The sequence below is a fragment of the Onychostruthus taczanowskii genome, unplaced genomic scaffold (genome assembly GCF_017590055.1).
Source record: "Onychostruthus taczanowskii isolate IOZ18803 unplaced genomic scaffold, ASM1759005v1 scaffold50, whole genome shotgun sequence".
NCBI lineage: Eukaryota > Metazoa > Chordata > Aves > Passeriformes > Passeridae > Onychostruthus > Onychostruthus taczanowskii.
In genome coordinates, this window is record NW_024502569.1 from 4,065,730 (window position 1) to 4,083,667 (window position 17,938).

General features: G+C 39.2%; 1 protein-coding gene across 4 annotated transcripts in view; it reads right to left on the reverse strand.

Annotated features, from left to right (window-relative positions):
* The window catches only part of CDK8 (cyclin dependent kinase 8), a 69,677-nt gene that overhangs the window by 30,545 nt on the left and 21,194 nt on the right, over positions 1 to 17,938 (reverse strand). For 2 of the 4 annotated variants that reach the window (XM_041416063.1, XM_041416062.1), the window contains exons 3-4: positions 7,753 to 7,863; positions 4,520 to 4,660 (exon numbers count right to left, since the gene is read on the reverse strand). In XM_041416063.1, the coding sequence (XP_041271997.1) occupies positions 4,520 to 4,660; positions 7,753 to 7,863 (252 nt within the window). Of the gene's footprint in view, positions 1 to 4,519; positions 4,661 to 7,752; positions 7,864 to 8,532; positions 8,588 to 17,938 lie in introns of those variants that run through there. The other 2 variants (XM_041416065.1, XM_041416066.1) reach the window with 2 other exon arrangements.

Below are 17,938 nucleotides of genomic sequence, written 5' to 3' on the forward strand. Positions count from 1 at the left end.
TATTACTTTCTTCTTTTCAAGGATTTAGGTTCACTCTTTCAAATGACCACATTTTGGAAGTTTTATAGGAAGACAGAAGAACATTCCTGTATTTCTGAAATAGGCCTTTAATATTGACAGGGAGACATCCTTGGATTATAGAGTTCTAATGAAGAAAATTGTAAATTGCCAAGGTAAAAGTTTCACATATTTAACTCTGCCTAAAGGACACATTTAAGTGATTCACTTTATGAAGCCTGGAAAGTAATGAAGATCCTGTCTACAAAAAAAAAAAGACTCTAGCAGTGGCTTTTCCTCATTCGTTGTTAAAAGAACACCTTTAATGTTCTCACTAATCCCAAATATGGCAGCAGGTATCCTTGGGAAGAGTCCAGATCTCAGAAAGCTATGCACCAACTGTATTAAATCCTGACTGCCCCAAAGCTTATTAAAAGCCAGTGCTTGTCCCACAGCAGCCCTCGAGCTGAGCTGCACACTAGAACACCTTCCCCACACTGCACTGGTGCCAGTCTGCAAATGTCCACAGTGACACAATCCCAGGTTTACTACGACACTGATATTATTGACTAGGCTAAGAGATATTATTAAAGGCTAAGAGACTGTTAATTCCTTTAGCAAGAGACAGGAGGAGAAGAATGGGAAGCAGAAGCCCAGCACTCTGTTTCCCACTTCCATACTTCACTTGCCAAGTGGCAATTCATCTGTTCAACATCCACTCACACCAAGCACAAAGAAACAGGCCAGAGAACGTAGTCTGAAGATTTAGGAACAAAAATAATTTTATACTACTGTCCCAGCTTCAGTACTACAAGATGTGTGAGGTTTTCTCTAGGTTTTTTTTGCTGGAGTTTTTTGGGGGTGATGGTGGTATGCTTTTAAGCACTGCTGCACTGTGGAGTATTTCAAAGAGCTTAGGTGCCAATTCCATTGTTAATGTAAATTGCAGACTAATCTTACTTGCTGTCACCACACAGAAGCTGTGCAGGGGTGCTCATCTCTTATGTGAGACTGGATCCTGACTGTGTAGACAGGACTACTACCAAAACATTAGACAGAGATGCACTAACAAATGTTAACAGGCATGGCTTAAAAGTTATTGTACCATGCAAAAGAACCTCTTTTTTGAGCCCGTTACTTGAAAAACCTTCCATGCGTGTTGTGAAGTGCATGCTGTCTTTGCCCTTGCTGTTGAAGTTGCAATTGATGAAAACAGATCTATGGCAAATCTTCTGCTTATGCTTATTTTTAGTGTGGAGTAAGAACTTTGAGTAAAGGAAGAAGCACAATGGTTGCATATTATAAAATGGAAAAAATACTCAGAAAAGAAGTCAGCAAAATGCAGTAGGTTACAAGCACGCTTGATAACTAAATTCAAAATATTATTAAAACTATAATTGATGCACTTTGTGGTAATTACATGAAGTGTTCTTATTTCCTTCCTGCTACAGTCAGAGCATGAATAAACAATCTGCCTTCAATTGCTCTCAGCCATGAAATTTAAAGAGGGTGAAGAATATGCAAGTCAAATAAGAAATTTTAAAAGGGCTGGCATTTAGTTGTTGAAAAATTTTAGTGGTATGTTTCAAAGACTTATGGAGAAGTTACTATTCAAATACAGTAGCATTCAAGGCAGTATTCAAAGGCAATACTATGCTACTAGATTGTTGATACCAGCCACATCTCCCTGCTCTGATGGAAATGGTGAATTGGCTTTCAGGTACCCAGTGGAAGAAAACCAGTCAAGTATTTAAGTTACTGCAAAGATTGGTACACATTTCCTTTGTAAAAGGCATACCATGACCACAAACCCCACAACAGACAATTGTCTTCCAACAGATTTTACTGTTTCATACAGAATTCAGTCACTTTACACAAACCTTGTATGAGTTGAGATTTCTTGATTTCAACACTGTGAAGACAAATTTCAGTCTAAGTTTGTCTAAGTTCAGTCTAAGCTGCTACATTTTACTGTCCCGCTTGTAGCAAGAAAGGAGTTGGTTTATGCCATATTTTGTTTCTGATTAGAGAAGTCAAAATCTAAAAAAAACTCCAAAAATTAGCTAGCTAAATGCTAACTCGACTCAGATGTCTTTAAAAATACACCAAAAACAAAGCCCCAACAGAAAACCAACCCAAACCCAGAAAACTGCACTTAGACAGAAGGTAATTATATAGATAATCCGTACCCATTAAAAATTTCCTTATCCAGTAAGAGAATAACAGATTTTTTTGCCAAGTACTATACTTTAGCCTCCTACCAGCCCCAAGCACCATCACTCTTATAATACAGTATATGACATGAAAGCAAGCATGTTACTTAAGCAGCTCTGTGGGTGTATCTAAACCCAGGAAAACATAAACATCTAGAAACTACAGCAATACCTATTGTTTAAAGGCACAGTAGGAAAAACATGGTAAATCTGTCCAGCCATCCAATCTGGAATTAAAATTGATGATTTAACACTGATATTCCTGAAGAATAATGTTACAAGTATCCTGGAATAGAAAATCACATCTAAGCATTAATGTCAGTTATGCTGCTTTGAACCAGAATGTTAGTGAAGTCCCAATTCTCAAGCTTAACCAACAGGTCCCTGTCTTTCCAAGACAAAACATTAGGAAGAATCCCTTCTCTTACTCAGGCTGTTTCCAGACCCTGATAAAAGAAAGCAAGCATTGGCAGGTGCAATTCTGTCTTTTGTTCTGCAGGAAACATGGGGCTTCTGAATTCAGCTCAAACTGGACAGTTCTGAAATACCAAGTCCAAAGGTTTCCCATGGACAAGGTGGCACAGGCAGCCACTGCACAGCTCTTACAGGATTCTCACCAACACAGCTTGACAAGGTTCCGGTGGGAAGACCTCTCAGTCTCTGCCTCAAGCTTTTGATCTCTTCCTCAGATTATCAAAAGATAGCCAATTGTGATGGTGGATTTTCTGCTGGAAGGAAACTTCATGCTGGACTGAGACCACCAACTCATTTCACAGGAAATAAGATGGCAGTAGTTTTTTTTGTAGTTGCCAACTTAAACTGTATCTGAGCTACAGCCCTAGATGTGAAAGGCTCTGTAATAAATTACCAATCTCCTGAGCCATCCAGTTAACAACACGCCAGGTTTTCTTTTAAGCATTATTTCACGTTCATAAATTTTCCGAAACTGTAGAAAGTGAAACATCAGAAAAATTTAGATTTTTGATGACAAATCATTTGCTTTCTGTATGCCTCTTAAAAATATAATAGTTATCTAAGTAGTAACATGCACTCTGTATTTCTATATTGTGTTTTGCTCCACTACTTCATGAGTCATGACAAAGCCACTAGAATCTTTCTGATTCTTTCCCCTCAGTGCTGAGGCTTTTGTTCCATTTCTAAAACCAGAAGCAAATTAAAACCATCCACACAATCACTGCAATAAAGCAAAGTTTCCTTGTATTTCAGTTCTGAAAATGCTATTTATCAGAGATATACCTTTCACCTTCTGTTCAAATGGAGAAACTGGCATTCTGTAAAAGCATTTATCAGGCATGAAAATAGATGTCAAAAAACTAGTCCTTGACCACATTTTCAGGAACACTATTAAAGCTATTTCAAAGACAAAAATTGACTCAGGAGGACTAGTAAGGAATCCAGACTTATTTCACCAAACACAGAATATCACTGGCAATACTGACTCATAGGAATGAAAGGTTAAACTAATGGTACTTCTAATTACTGAAATTTCATTCATGCATAAGAGTACCATATATAGGTGGTACACTTAGAAGTAAATTTAAAAAAAAAGAATGCTATCAAAGAGTAAGAGCTACAGACAAGTGGATCAGAGGAATTACCCAATTTCAAGACAAGAGACAAAAAAGACCAGTTAGCTGTGGGCCTGTTTTGAAGGCAAATTTATAAGAATTGGTTGGATTCACCATTTGAAAAGAATTTGTTGGTTAAAGACACTAACTCAGGTTAAAAATGTTTTCCTTATATTGTAGTTTGGATAAACATTAGTTTACTTACAGAAATCATCTAAAGTTGGCGTGGCTATATTGCTGGTAGATTATAAACATTAGGAGAAAATAATGGCTTTCAAAAGTCCCCTTCCTACATTAAACTGATAATTTCAGAAAAAAATATTTTTTTCATCAGTTCTTACAGCCAATCATACTCCCCCACCTACACCAAAGCTGTATTTAGTTATTTATCTTGCCTATAGTGATACTACTAGAGGCATTTTCTGTACCTCAACGTGCCTGTTATTTAAATAACCCATTTAAAATAGTTTATTTAGAAAATAAAAAAAAAACATAAACAGCCATCTGATTCACTTGCTCTCATAAGCATATCAGATCACAGCCAGCTTTTAAAATCCACTCTACTAATCAAGGCCGTCTGACTGCAGTGTAAAAATATATATTTATTAGTACATGCTCTTAGCACCAAGGCTTTTGTTTCACAGTGGTTTTTCATTAAGAAAAACAACCCTTGCCCTCAATCATCATCCCAGTGCTAAAACCCATTGAGGATCCACTTACCAAATCCCTGTGTAACACCCAGTTAGCATGCAGGTAGTGAATACCATCTAGGATCTGATATAACAGCGACTTCACCATTCCCCGAGGTAACTGAACTGGTTTCTTGTTTGCTTTAGAAGCCCTGTGAAACTTGATTATATGCTGCAAAGGGGAAAAAAATGAAAATAAAAGAAGTGCAATGTTTACACAAAAAGATTACCATCAACTCCTTACACAGACTTCTTAGGGTTTTTTCAACCTTTTGTAAAAACATGTGCCTTATGTACTAAAAAATTAATACTGTACTAAGTAAAGTGTCCCAAAGCAATCTCTCAAAAATTAAATCAGTTTTTGCTGTGGTTTAACCCCAGAAGGCAGCTAAGCCCTGCAGAGTATGAGGAATACAAAACCAATATGACCAACAAAGCACATTTCCTTTTAGATCACTATCTTTCCAGTTTTAGAGGTATTTTTGTTTGGGGAGTCTTTTTATTAAGATAGGCTGATATCCTGTACATCAAATCACAGAATTACAGGTGTATTACCTCCTACATTATTTTACTTCTAAGTTTTCTCCTACAGTAATAATGACTGCAACATTCAAGACCTAATGCCAAGCAGAAATTTTTGCAAAACGTATTAGGAATTTTACACATTTAAATCAGAAGCCCAGATTTATTCCTTCTTTATTTACTATACCCTTATAGCACAGTACTCTCAAAACAGAAGCTGTTAACAGAGCAAGTCTACAAATCTGTCCATCTGAAAGTCAGCCACCAAGTCTGATACAGAAAAAGAACCTTTAGCAATTCTAAATTTAGACACAAGCAGTGATGTCTGGCACTGAGGAGGAGCCCAAAAGGATGTGTTGTCTTAGCACTTGAGCCCCAGGCGTCACTAACTTCAACAGCAAGGTGTGCCATAGTCACGGTAACCATTTCCATCTTTGCCTCCTTCAAACACAGAGGCAATTTGCAGAAGAAACTTCTTAACATATTCACACTTTTTTTTTCTGTAATGGCTGGCACTTGTGTGATCATCAAAAACAGCCCAGATCTTGTCTACCAAAACCTGGCACCAAACCTCTGTTGTGTGCTCTTACTATGTTCATGACCCCCCATATTCCAGGTGCCAATTAGGTAACTCAGCTATCTAACACCCTTTGGGAAACTGCCTTTCTTCTCCTGCTGCAGCCCAGCTCCATACAGCCTGCCCTCCTTTGCTTCAGGCAGCCAGGCTTACAGAAATGTGCCTGTTCCTGTGAGGAACAGGCACATTTCTGCCCTGTCAATGGCAAAAATGGAGATGCACAGAGCAAAAAAACATTGATGAAAATGGGACAGTCCCTGCACTGTCAGCCAAGCACCACATGCAGAAGCATCCCTCACAGCCTGAGCCAGATTTACCTCCTCTCACCTCTCACTTCCACCAACTCCAAAACAAATGTTATTCTCACACAGTGGACAGAGAGAAGTGACTCTTCAGAGACAGGTGACAAAACAGATTGTTGTCCCAGAATTCTTTTGCTCCTGCTCTAATACACTCTGTATTATCTAGCCCTTTCCCAGCATAAATTAAAACGTGCTGTCCTAAACACACAAGTGCTGGAACACTTGATCCATGGCCAGCTCTCTGGGGCACAGAGCCAGCCCAGTCACTGCAACCAAGCCTCTCACATCCGGATACAGTGCACAACCAGGAATTGGTGCAGCTGGAGAATTCTGGAGTTCATAAAGGTATATGCATGTAAGCATAGAAATCAAAATTGAGGATCATTCCTAAGTTAGTTACATACAAATCAGTGTTTCATTAACAGAAAGACTTCTATGGTGATTTAGGTTAAGTATGAAGCAAAGCAGAAGTGTATAAATACAGACAAGAACAGGTTTTAGTAATAATACCCCTAACAAATATGAAGCCTTGTAGCACATTTTGAAACAAAAAAACCCTCAATGTTCCTAGAACTCTGTAGCTTAGCATATCATAAATATGGGGGAGTAGTTGAAAAAAGAGTGCTCTTATTCTTCCATCATGTTAAAATAAAAACAAAACTAACCAACTGTACTCCATTTCCCCAAGATGTTGTTGTTTCTGTTTATCAGCCTTAAGAACGTCTCAACATTTCAGCTGTTTGCTAACTTTTTTGTCTCTGATCTTATTTTGGTAACAAAACCTCAATACCAAGTATCATAACTTCCAAGACATTTAACTGTAAGAAAGCATCTTTCATTTAGCTTAGCAGAAAGAAAACTTACACACTAGTTCTTAGGCAAACCAGATAATTCCAAACTATAAGGAAAACTGTTTTTAAAAGAAATCAGTTTTACTTTGGTTTGTGCTAAGTGAAATGCTCACAAAAAAAACAACTCATGATTCATACTGTGGAATTGTCACATGTACACACATTCATAAAAATTCACCCTTGTTACAAATTGTTTCTGTTGCACCCTTTGATACGAATCTTAGCATCTTTTGAGGTTAGCATGCGTAGCATTGACAGCAGTGCTCCTAATGTATGTCAGCGTTAATTTGAGGCACACACACCTTTTTTCAGGGAAGTCAAGGCTGCATGGTGTTTTTCATTTTTTACCATGCTACTTTATTTTTTTTAAGTATTCCAAATGGATGTTAAGCTCACAAATATTGAGTTAACACAGGAATTCAGTACAGATCTTTAAAAAAATTTACTTTGCCTCCAACAGGTTTATATTTTAAAGCTGTATCTTGCAATTAGGAAAAAATAGCTTTCCTCCCAAATACATGGAATTCCTGCAGATGAGTTGAGAAAAACTCTTCCCAATGAAATGAATGAATTAAATATAGTGTCACTGCTCTCACTTAATGTATTCAAAGATGACAATTAATGCAACTGAAACTCTGACCCATCCTATTCAGAAAAAAAAGTTTGTCATTTTTCAAAGGGAATTCACCTGCATAATCAATACATTTTCCTGCACCCTACTTTTGCTGTAATAGGGGTTTATATCTACATTTATTTAAGCAGACTTCTAGCTATTGAGAGCTGATTTCTGCAGATTTTTTGCATTTTTTTATCTTCTTAAAGAGATCACAGGTTAACTGTGTGGTGTGTTTTCTTAACATTTTCCATTGCTTTTCCTTTAGTATTGAAAATGCTTCCAACAAACACGGAGTAAGCAGCTATGCTGTGCTTAAAAATTGTATGTCTCCCCTGACCCTGTCCCTCCGCTGCAACTAAAACTCTAAGCTTGGTACCTACAAACAATTCACCTTACCCAGAGGTCATGCTCAGCGTAGTCAAAGAGAAGCCACACTTTTCTGTCAGCATGAGAAAGGAACACCTTTTGCAGAGAAATGACATTTGGATGCTTGAGCTCCCGCAGCAACTGCAAAAAAAAAAGTCCACAACAGTTATAGCCATACATCCAGAGCTGGGATACTTAGAACACAAACAACAGAAGCTGAAATCTGCAAGCCACAGAAAATAACTTTTTTTCAAAGAACTAGTCATTAGTTTTAAACCAAAGCTGAAAGCAGGTCATAACCCCCTCAGGGCATTCACTTCCTACTCATTTTCTAAAAGCTCAACTCTCTGTAAACCTCATTATTATCCAGGACCAAGATGACTCTGCAAACAGCCAGCTGTGGCATCTGCCCTTTTGCATAGGCTGTAATCTTCAACAGTCCTATTTGGGGCACCCCATTTTCTCCTCACTCCCAATTACCTGAAAAGGCTGCGTTTTCAGTGCAGTCATTTGAATGGGATGGCTGACGTAGAGCCTGTTAATGCAGTCAGCTAAACCAAGATGTGGTTTGTAAGGTGGACTCTGCTGATGTACAAGGTCAGTGCTCTCTACAGAAGAGGGTCCAGCTTCTTGCCACAACACAGACTACACCAGTTAGTACATTCACAGAAGCCACCCATAAAACAGCACCCAGTTCAAGAGAAAACTTCTGGATGCACAAAGGCTGGTGAAAGGCAACCTGGTATGGAGCTCTTGAGCTAAAACAAATCAGGGTACTAACAGCAGAGACAGCCCAGCAAAGGGACATACCTGAATCTTCTTTCAGCAGTAGTGAGCCATTGAACCAGCTCAGCTGCTTCAGAAACTACATTTGAAACCCACCAAAAGGAAAATACAGATGAGATACAGCACAACAACTGAAAGCAGACAGCATCACTTTATTTGAGGTCTACTGCTCACTGTACTCATTCAATTGCTAAGAAAGAAAAAAGCTTCATCTAAGCAAACTGTGGTTAAGTGTAACTACCTAAGACTAGTCAAATTCCTGCCAGTTCAGTGTGCCAAAAAATGTTTTCTTACTAAAAGGAATGGTTAGGGCTTTTTATTAAAAAAAAAAAAAGCCAACAGAAAATGAAACTACTCTTTGAATATAGAATTTACTTCTGAGACAATATATTTTCAATAAAATATAATTTTTCCACTACATAAAAAAAATTTATTCCCTTCTATTTATGCCTCTGTCATAAGTGCTAAAATTTTAGCCGCTATTGAGATAGTAAAGTGGAAGTATATATGCGTGTGCTTGTTTCCTTCTTTCCTATTTGAGACAGACTTGCATTATGACTCACTGACCAGTCTTCTGTGCGCCATTTCTTGGAAAAAAGGACCTAAAACCCACAGAAATTTTACCTTAAGTACAAGATCAAATAGGGAGATAGTGTAGAGGAGACAAAGCAGAAATAGAAATCAATGCAGAAGGCTGTAGAGTTTCAGCATGGTAAAACTCCAAGATTTATAAAAGCACTACATCAAGGCACTTGAAGGAAGGATCCACAAGGAGCATGGAATTCTTTAAATGCCTGTAATTCCTAGAAAGAATAAGATCAGTATGGGAAAAACCAAGAAATGCTTATTTGCACTTTTTTATCAATTACAGATGGGGATCGCCTGTGGTAATTTAACCCCAGCCAGAAGCTAAACCCCACAGAGCCACTTGCTCACCTCTCTGTCAGACATGAATGGAAGAACAAAAATGCAAGAAAATGTGTAAGACAGTTTAGTAAGTGAAAGAAAGAGGAATTAAACACGACACCCACAACAAAAAAACAACAGAAGCAATGCAAAGGTAATCACATATGACTTCCCACAAGAGAACTGGTGCCCAGCCAGTCTCCAAGCAAAGGCTACCCCTCCAAAGGGAGGAGGGGCAGGGATGGGACAGAGAGAAAGCCACTGTACACTGTAAGCAATAGCCAAAGTACTGCTGACTTATCAACACTGCTTTAGTCACAAATTCAACACACTCCACCATACAAGGTGATGTGGAGAAGATTAACTGCATGCCAGATAGGCACAGCATCAAAGACCACCTCTCAATGGTGAACAATGCTGCAGGGTTTAAGAACACACTGTGCCAGACCATATAACTAAGTAATTTTTCTTTAATCAGCATAAATCCACATATTAAATTTATGCTAAAATGTTTAATGAACTGTACCAGAAGATTACATGGCAGTTCAACTGCGTCCATACCAAAATTTCCTGTGTATTTCCTGTGACCTAATGGACACATCTGCACCCGGTACAACAAAATATTCCTTGATGAAAGATGCAGATATTAGAGCTCTAAAAAACAATGGAATGTTCCCTTTTGTCTGATCCCATTTTAAGTCTCTCCTACTCCTTATTCCTGAGGTAGCAGCTATCACCTACCTAAAAAATCCAACCTTTTCACATGAAATATGATTCAGCTTGGAGAACACACAGAAAACCTATCACCAAAGCTGGACACAAACATGAGAAACATTTAACTAATGCAGCAGAAAGATTCTCTGTCTGTGTAGTGAGGCAACATAGAATTCTCCCTTGTTTGTTCTAAGGAAGTCTTTGCAGACTTTGAGATTGACAGAATTTCTTGCTTTTTTCCTCCCCACTCCACCTTGATCATTCCCCCTTCCTGCCTTTTATTTTTCCTCTACACATCCCAGCAGCATCCCTCTCAAATACCCAAAACCCCCATTTATCCTCCTAAAAATCCCATAGCAACCTGCTTTCCTTCTCATCAGTCCCAGTTGACACTCTTCAAGAACACACCTGAGAAGTTCCTTCTGCAGCCCATCACCATTGTGTTAGGATTTCTAGCCTTTGCAACTGTCACTGACAGCACCTCTTACTGTTTGTGCATCTGTGCACTCAGTTTATTATTCTTGCTGGTTTCTGCCTTTGCCTTTTGTGTTGAGTAACTGTTAAAGCCACATTCTTTCCGTTTGCTTAAAAAATCTGATGGGTTCCATCAAAGCCAGACAGCCACAAGCAACCCAGTGAATAGGGAGGCTAACATACATCTGCAAACCAGCAGCATAAGGAAACAATTGCGGCAGTGGGACAGATGATTCCTGAATCACTGTCTTGGAAAGGTCGAAACACTCATAGTGACAAATGCAAACATTGTCTCTGAAGTATCTGAAAGAGCTCATGGAGATGATAATACATCACATGGGCTGCAAAAAGCATTTTCAGCAACCTCAGCCTCCAGGAACCAAGCTTCTCCAGCCCATAAACCACATGCCTTTCCTACCAGATGACTTGACTTGTGTCCAGCAGCTGACATAGTTCAAACAAAGACAGTTCAGACAAAGTAGACTGCAAGAAGCATGCTCTATCACTTTGATGCCTGCTAATGATAAAGGGTATTTTTTGGCCTAATGACTTTCCTATCTAACTGCTTCTGTCTATCCTAACTCAGTTCTGTAGAACACAAAGAGAAATCAGACAAAAATTATGTTTTTGGCTCTCAGTAAATTGCCTTTTCATTTGCATATCACATGATGATTCAAGTCTATTTCCTCAACCAGAAAGATTTCTCTTATATTAGTTAGTCTGAGTACCCCCTCATAAAGAAGGGAGACTCAACAGACCTTCAAAGAAATAGAAATCAGCAAATGACAAATATGCCAATGCATCTGTTTTAGAAGCCCGTGTTTGTCCCTGGCTGGTCCTGCCCTTGTTTTCTTAATGTTCAAGATCCAGCAAGGGAAACAGCATCCCTTTGTGCAGGTCTTGGGCTCACACTAAAGTCCCTCCACCTCCCTCTTGAAATGTAGAAACACTCATTCCACACAGCCACAGGGCAGCTGAGGGACAGTAAACCAAAGTGTCCCAATGATGCATAAAATTGTTTAATTGCTTCAGGAACAAGGAGAAAGTGAAGTAAAACAGGATGTTATTAAGTAATCAACAGACGCAGTAAGGAAACCAGGAAAACTGCAGCATGACTAAGACCAATCTTTTCTTGTACTAACAACAATTCTGTTTCACATAAAATATGAAGTCAGCACAATTTTTATGAACATGACCTGCTTCTTCTGGTGATATTCCTAAAATTCCTGTGAAGCTCTCCACAACTACAACAATTCTAAAAAGCCAAGACTCTTCACATAAACGAGGATTTCTAGCTCTGCTGCAAATGGCATTTCATTCCTGCTCTGGACACTGGTTAACATTCGTGGTCCACAGGGAATGTTAACCTGCAAAATGCAGTCTTGCAATACTACCATGCTTACTTCTATAATTCAAGTGGCACAGGGGATGTTAAAATCAGTTACCAGGAAAAATTATTTCACCAAACTGTTTGGCAAGGACTGGAAGAGGATGCCCAGGAAAGTGGTTGCATTGCCATCCCTGGAGGTATTTAAAAGACATGCAGATGGGTGGTTGCTGAGGGGCACAGTTTTGTGCTGGACTTGGCAGTGCTGGGTTAATAGCTGGACTTGATAATGCAGGTCCTTCCAAACATAAATTATTCCAAAATCCTGTAACAGAGCACAATTGCTAGAGCAATTTGCCAGGTAACCTGGCCCAGGAGTCTCCCCTATGTCAGGACATGAGCTATTTTAGAAAAAGCAGCTTCTTGCTCTGACTGCCTTCACTGAGTGCCATGCAGCACTTCTCCCAAGCCCTAGGACAGTCAGAAAACTGGCTGCACACCAAGCCATTGGCACTATCAACCAAACACTCATTTAAACAAAATTCACTATTACATTTCATGGCTAGTTTGATGGCATAAATTCCAACTCTAATCATCATCTCATGCTTCAAAAAGGCTCACATTAGTTTCACCAAGGGATCCAAAACCAAACATCATACATTAACAGTCATGCCATGGCCTTGCAACGCAAAAACGGGCAAGCAGGGCCTTGGAACACAAAGCAGATTGCAGCTGATGCAGAAAGGCAACTTTCAGACTTTCAGGAGGAGAATGACAAATTTTACTCATCCTGTAACAAGTAAGATGCCAGTGGAATTACTGCTACAACAGATGAGTAGCAACAATAAGACATTACCTGAAACATTATGTGTAATTCTGACCCATTCAGGGGAGATTAATTCCAACTGCAACAGGGCAAAGAAAGCATAAGCCTACACCCAGAGAAAGGGAGAGGCTACTGCTCTAAGAAAACCAGCAAGCCAAGACAAAATGCTAATAGCCTGCCAAAACAAAGCAGAGAAGAAACAGTCTCTCTCTCTTTAAAATGAGAACAGAAGAGAAGAGCTATTTTAACTAACTGACAATATTATGATAAGTACAAATGGGTACAAATTAATCACGATTAATTTTGGCTTAAAGGCTGAATAATGTTCATAGACTCATTACTAGAATGAGACTCAGAAACTTCCTTCAGAGATCTCTTTTCCTTACTAGTTTAACTTGTAGCTTGCTAAATTTTTTTTAAGTATCCTTTGCTTCTCTGCAAGAGCAGGAGTATAATATGACTCGAGAGATGTCACCCAATTCTACACCACAAACATTTGTTAAAAACTTTCCAATCACTACTCTTTGTTTCCTATGAAGCACTGGAGCTTGACTCAAGTGCTTTAAACTAGTTATATAAACCAACCCCCAAATTTTATTATACAATGCCTCAAATCCCAGTCTGGCTTAGCTGCTATGCATCAGACTCAAGATCTGTTTGCTTCAGTGTAAATACAATTTTAGTTTCATATTCTCACTAGTCAGATATTCCACAGTACTAAAAAATAACACAATACCTCTAAAAGTACATGCTGTTTTCCTTTTTCAGAGGTGTTCAAATAAAAGCTTACAAAGGCAATGCAACAAAAGTTATAATACTGCTCACACTAAGAATTTATTATGAAGCTGACAACACATTTTTGAAGCTCCAGTTCTTCAGACAAAGCAACAATTTCAAAAAAGTCGTATATTTTGTTCTTTCAATTTTTTTTTAAGTCCTAAATGTGCAAAAAAGAAGCCTGACAACACAAAAAGTCAAGTGGAAAAGACCCGCATATTTCTTTTTATCTTCCACAGTTTCTAAAATAAGTGAGTCTTATGTGATGCCACACACAAGTCAATATTTATTAGCACCTTCTAATTCCAAACACGTTTGAAGTATTAAAAGAGGTGTTACTAAATGTTCCCTCAAAGTAAGGAGGTGGGTGAAGAACCCAGATGAGACAGACACTGGATGTCAAGCTTCAACAAGTTCTGCCATTCACAGAAAACATTATGATTCCTAAGGATTCTAATTACAACATTTAGTCAGCAGCTTTGTCCTGCTGTCACAGAATTAAAAACAGTGCTACACTCCACACAAAATCTCTCAAGAATATGGTCTTCAGATCAGTAATGTAGCTGGGTAAGTACTCAGTCAAAACTGATATTTTTCATACCATATTAGTATTAAACTAAAGCATGTGAGAATCATTAAACATGACAAAAAGAGTCAAATAAAACATCTGTCTTCCTTAGTACTCTGTCACCTTTCACTACATGGAAAGATTGCCAAGAAACCTTGACATGCCCTCTGACATGAGGAAGGTTTGGTCCTTCGCGTGGGAAACTGCTTTCACTGTTAGCGTGGAAGGGACATGACAGCCCCATCACCTGAGGAACCTGCACCCAACTATTTTCATTGACACACAGCTGGTTCAGGATCTCTTCAGGCTTAGGGTTAGGGGTTATTTGTTCCTTACCAGGGGAAGGTGTTGAAGAGGGTAAATCCTGGTGTTACCCAGTTTTGGCTTCTGCCTCATTGGGTCCCCCTGGCTGCAGCGATCAGTCATCCTCAGACTGGCTATGAAAGAGCCTTTCCCCCCTTCTTCCATCCCTTCCACTGGCAGAGGGAAGAGAGACCTGACAATCACATGGTGAGACACTTTTGTCACCCAGGCCATGGAAGGCCCATATGAGAAGGACCAATTACTCTCTAGAGGAGCCTCCTCCACCAAGGTCAACTCAGGCAACATCACTCACCAAGAGCAGCTCCCTTCTTATTTGCCATGGGAGCTGGGCCTGCTGCCACCCTCCAGCCCAGGTGAAAGCCATGGGGACAGTGCAGATGTAGAGATGAGCAGGCCTGCTGCAGAGGCTCTCCCTTTCACAGGAGTTCTGTTAAGTAACAGCACATCCAAAGATGGTTCGTTCAGCTCTGCTTGCTCACTCCACAAAACTGCTCTTTTGCCCTTTGGCAAAGATGAACATCCTACAGTCACACTATCACGAGATCCAACACAGAGGACATCATCTTTTGTGGTAACAGCCTGCACCTGTTACAACAGGAAATATAAAATCCTAGGAATGCCTCCGAGGCAGACCAAAAGAGCAAAAACAACATGAGAAGCCAGCTGCTTGTTGTTCTGTAGTTTTCTGTTCCATCCCTGGCAGCCTCAAGGCTGTTTTAACTCACACAAACTGGATATGGTGTTTAAAGGACACAACACAGACAGGAGACAGCCACAGCACAGCACTGTCCACCTCAGATCTGCACTGTCACTTTCACCATTTCCATCACTGAAAGCATCTCCCATGACACCCAGCACTTCCCCTTCAGATCCAAGACAAAAATTAATGCTATCAGATATTTCTGTTGACCTAACCAGGCACTAATAAACAAATTACATGGAAAAATGGTAAAAAGAAAAAAAAAAAAAAAAAAAAAAAAAAAAAAAAAAAAAAAAAAACCCAAAACCCTCACAGCTCCCTCAACTAAACAAAAAAATCCCAAACAAAACCTCAGCCTAAGCCAATGCCTCGCTAGCCAAAGGAAGCATATGCAAGCAAAGTACCTGCAAACCTGCTAAAACTGAATGAAAAACGCAACACATTTCAGCAAGTGACTTGGTTGCTTCAAAAGACAGGACTTACATATAGGAAACTGTCCAAGCCAAAATCCTGAAGCTCTATTAAAAGCCTGATTAACTACTTCAGCTTTCTACAGCCTTGAAGAATTCTCCTGCTTTCCGAACTGTGAAATAGCATTTGCTGCACTACTCCAGGTGGATAGAGTTTAATGACTTTCTTCCACGTGATTAAATCAGAAGACGAGGAATCAATCATTTGGCCTTGTACATTCTGCATATTTTTGTACAAATCTTCTCACCATTCGATCTCTCTGCTCTCCCATCTACCACAAATAACACTGGTGGCATGCTGAACGTGCAGTTTTTAGTGCCTGCTTAAATCCTCAGAAGTGAAATTGCAGATCACAGAACAGATACCCAGTATAGCAGGCAGTTCACAGATCTGCAGAGAAGAAGATATGAGCAGCCAAACATTCAGTTAAGGTTCTGAAAGAGGCAGGATTCACAAATGTTTACCACGGTGAATGAATGGGGCAAAGCTAAGGAAAAATACAACTCTTCAACTAGCTTGATATGAAACATATTGATTCAATTAGCACAGTAACTGTTAACTCCACCAAGTAAACAGATGGTTGAAGAAAATCAAAGTTCAAATGATTGAAGGAAAAAACCCCAAACAAATCACTTATTTAAACTGAGTTACAGATTTAACTCATCCCACAATTGATTCAGATGTCGGAAATCTGGTCTCTAACCTAAATGAAACCTTTCCCTGTAACTGATGAATTTCAATAGTTAGCTTATTTTTCTGACACTGTTCACCAACTCAGGTGTCTGCATCAAACAGATGTCTTAAAAGATTAAGTTATGGGCATTTTTAAATATAAAAGTTACTCAACATTCCAAAACTGAAGTTAGTCATCAGAAGACAAAAGCCATGACAGAGCTGTAAAAAGAAGAGTTTCACTGGGATTTATATGGAACTACATTCTTCCTAGATTGTCACAGAGTAGAATATACAAGCCTCAGCTCTCCAGAGAAACTGAAATGGATATGGTTCATATGCAAACTAAATCATCCTAGCTCCTCCTAACACCACCACGCTCTTAACGCATTGACGTTCATTTGGATAGTCCAGAACACACTGTAACAAAGTCTGGCAGGCAGCCTTGACTTTTTAAGTCAACAACAACAAATAATTTCATTAGTTATATGTACAGATGACAGGGTATAATACTGCTGGTTAACACAGTAGCATTTTCACATGTTACATATACTCACATCATCAATATAAACAGTATGATTACTATCATCATCAATTTGATTCATTTCCATAGGAGGTTCATTTTGCTCCTTTTATTAACTGATAGAAGGGTGGAAAAAATCTATTTAACATAATTAAAATAAACAACACCATTCCAGGGGGAAAAAAAATTGTCGTCTTCACTTCAAACAGCAGCATCAAAAGAATGGCAAGAAACCAATTCAAACCCAGAAGTCCATGGTGAATTATTAATTCAACCACAGGAAAATTCAACCACATTATTAGAGGTCACAAGCCTGGAAGCATAACCAGAAGCGAAGTCAACTATAGCTCAAGAAATATTGCTTCAGGTTTCTCCTATCGTACACCTGCTTTTGGGCTCCATTCCTCTCTTCGCTCTCGATACCTGCTTTCTTGGCATCTTTGGTATGTGCACTGTGTCCCCTCCTTCCTTCACCAGTCCTGTCACACATAAGCACTGAGTTGCACAGGCTGCAGTAGCTCAGAGCATGGAGACAGCACCCCTGCTGCTCACTCCTTTTCCATCAATACTGCAGGACCTTGCTGCCCAAGAGGAATGAGGCCAAATCCTTCCTGCCTGTCAGCCAACCAAGTTCATGATTCTCATAATGCACAGAAATTGAGTTACGGTCATAGACAGAGCAGAGACACCTCCCTAACATCAGTCGGGTTTCTCCTGCCAAGTTCAAGCAGCACAGACTCTTCAAATATTTTTAGGTAAATCACTGCAGAAAGACAACAACTTATCCCAAATCCTTCTGAAAAGGTAGCTGCCACTTCCTCAAAGCACTCAGCCTGAGTCACAGTATTTGGAAAACTTGTGCCCAAGTGGCTGAAAGGAACAAAATTTAACACCCTGTTTTCTGTTCCTTTAATTCAGAGTGGATGTCTACAACAGCAGAGGGCTCAGCTTTCACTATCTGACAAAAAGAGCATCTCCTAAAGAATATTGTTTGTGCTTCTTTTTTGCCTCTGTTCAAGGACTAATGTTTTTGATATCACTAAGCCAATTAGAATTTGACTAAGTGGGAAAGCCTAGTACTTGCTTCAGTCAATAAAAATGAAGCTTAGGGTGAAGTTTTACCCTCTTGAGGAATATGGACTGAAAAT